Source organism: Otolemur garnettii, unplaced genomic scaffold (genome assembly GCF_000181295.1).
Source record: "Otolemur garnettii isolate 467f Iridium unplaced genomic scaffold, OtoGar3 scaffold00147, whole genome shotgun sequence".
In the NCBI taxonomy this organism is placed as follows: domain Eukaryota; kingdom Metazoa; phylum Chordata; class Mammalia; order Primates; family Galagidae; genus Otolemur; species Otolemur garnettii.
This window is the reverse complement of record NW_003852542.1, coordinates 2,555,257-2,557,313: the sequence shown is the minus strand read 5'-3', so window position 1 is coordinate 2,557,313 and position 2,057 is coordinate 2,555,257. Positions and strand designations below refer to the sequence as shown.

Here is a 2,057-nt window from a genome sequence, read left to right as displayed (position 1 = left end):
ACAGAGCCTCAAGCTGTCCCCCTGGGTAGAGAACCATGGCATCACAGCTCACAGCAACCTCCAATTCCTGGGCTCAAGCAATTCTCCTGCCTCCACCTCCCAAGTAGCTGGGAGTACAGGCACCGGCCACAATGCCCGGCTATTTTTTGGTTGCAGCCGTCATTGTTGTTTGGCGAGTCCGGGCTGGATTCGAACCCACCAGCTCAGGTGTATGTGGCTGGCACCTTAGCCGGTTGAGCCATAGGCGCCGAGCATGTTGTTGTTGTTGTTGAGACAGAGTCTCACCCTATAGCCTGAGCAGAGTGCAGTGGTGGGTGTCACAGCTCACTGCAACCTCAGACTCTGGCTGTGGGCATCCTGCTGCCTCAGCCTCCGGAAGCTGCTGGGATTACAGGTGCTTGCTGTGGTGCCCGGCTAGGTTTTTCCATTTTTTTCATGAGTTGGAGTCTCACTCAGGTGAGTTTCAAACTCCTGAGCTCAAGCAATTCTCCCTTCTCAGCATCCCACAGTGCTGGGATTACAGGCTTGAGCCACAGTGCATGGCTAGAAAGGAAGTTTGGAATGGGAAATAAGAGAGTGTGGATGGAAAAATGAAAATTGAATAAAAGGGGGTTTTCTGAAAGCTTTTGAATGATTTTTAGGAGATGTAGCAGCTATGTAAGTTGGGTGATGAGCTGGTCGTTGCCTGGTACAGAATAGGTACTTGACACATACTTGTTGACTGCCTCCTAGACTTGCTTTTCAATTGGTGTTTTCATTTCTTACAGATATGGAAGAGGCGAGATACTGATGAAACCAACCAGCAGGGGGCTTAAAGGAGGCATTTAGGGCTTTGCCCCAAGGACTTTGGCTGACAGTGGTACATGAGCATACTGAAGCTGTAGCAGAATGTAGGCTGGCAGGTCCCAGGGCCAGCCCAGTTTGTATGGGTTCTGGCCATCTGCCTGGGATGGCGCTACACTATAACCCAGCTGTTCCTTAATCAATTTATTGTAACTGATGCTCCTTTCTCCTTCCCATCACACTCCTAGCTTCAGCAGGGCAGAACTCTTTTCCAGATGTACATAACTTACTTTTGAGTAACTAGGAGTAGCTGAAGGAGAGATCATTTCTTTGAAACATCATGCTTCGGGATTCTAGGAGTAAACACGAAGCTAGTGACAGCCATCTGTTATATAGTTAGATAACTTTTGCTGTGATTCCTGTCACTTCCTGATGTACTTTTTGGAGTGGAATAAATATTTCCCTGTTTATAAACCAGTCTCTTACCTGGTGGGTATCAAGCATGTCTCTTCCTGTCAGCTTGTGTGTGATGTGTCAGTTAGGATGGATTTGTCTGAGTAACAAAATAACTGACTAAAAGTGATAAGTTATTATTGTGCTTGACTAGAAGGCCGGAGGTGGGCGGTTTCAGGCTGTGGTGCAGGTCTGTGCAAGGGGAGAGAGAAGAAAGGAAACAGGAAAAAGTCAAACATAGTACAGTTCTGAGAAAGCGTCAGCCAGTGGGAAAACCCGGACCAAAGATTGCCTGTGGGAAAAAGCAGTAGAAATGGCTCCCATCAAGCTCATTCATTGGCTCTGAGCAGCCTGGAGAAGGCATGGTCTATCCTGAGCACCCTGGCAGGTCTGCAGCTGGGAGAGGTTTACAGGCACTGCAACCAGAGATAGGCAGTCAACTACTGCGAGTTCTTGTGGAGGGAGGGAGATAGGAGCCCTGCACCACTCTTTTTTTGTTGTTATTATTATTTTTATTATTTTGTCCAATTAACAATAAATGGACAGGATTCTGTATTGACAGGGTATCTTAAAAGGAGAAAAATGCTCTAATGTGCAAAATAATCAAAAGAAAGTGATTCCTGCTGTATTTAAAAATTATGTGACTTTTTTGGGGGGGCGGCACCTGTGGCTCAGTGGGTAGGGTGCTGGCCCCATATACCGAGGGTAGTGGGTTCAAATCCGGCCCCGACCAAACTGCAACAAAAAAATAGTTGGGGCTCGGCGCCTGTGGCTCAACCGGCTAAGGCGCCAGCCACGTACACCTAGGGTGGCGGGTTCGA

The 2,057-nt window shown here is 47.8% G+C and overlaps 1 protein-coding gene across 1 annotated transcript in view; it reads left to right on the top strand.

Moving 5' to 3' along the window:
• The window catches only part of LOC100966190 (U4/U6.U5 tri-snRNP-associated protein 2), a 24,337-nt gene extending 23,107 nt beyond the window's left edge, over positions 1–1,230 (top strand). Inside the window, exon 7 of the mRNA XM_023518787.1 lies at positions 768–1,230. Coding sequence (XP_023374555.1) covers positions 768–815 — 48 coding nt within the window. The 3' untranslated portion in view covers positions 816–1,230. The remainder of the gene's footprint in view (positions 1–767) is intronic.
• Positions 1,231–2,057: the final 827 nt, after the last annotated feature.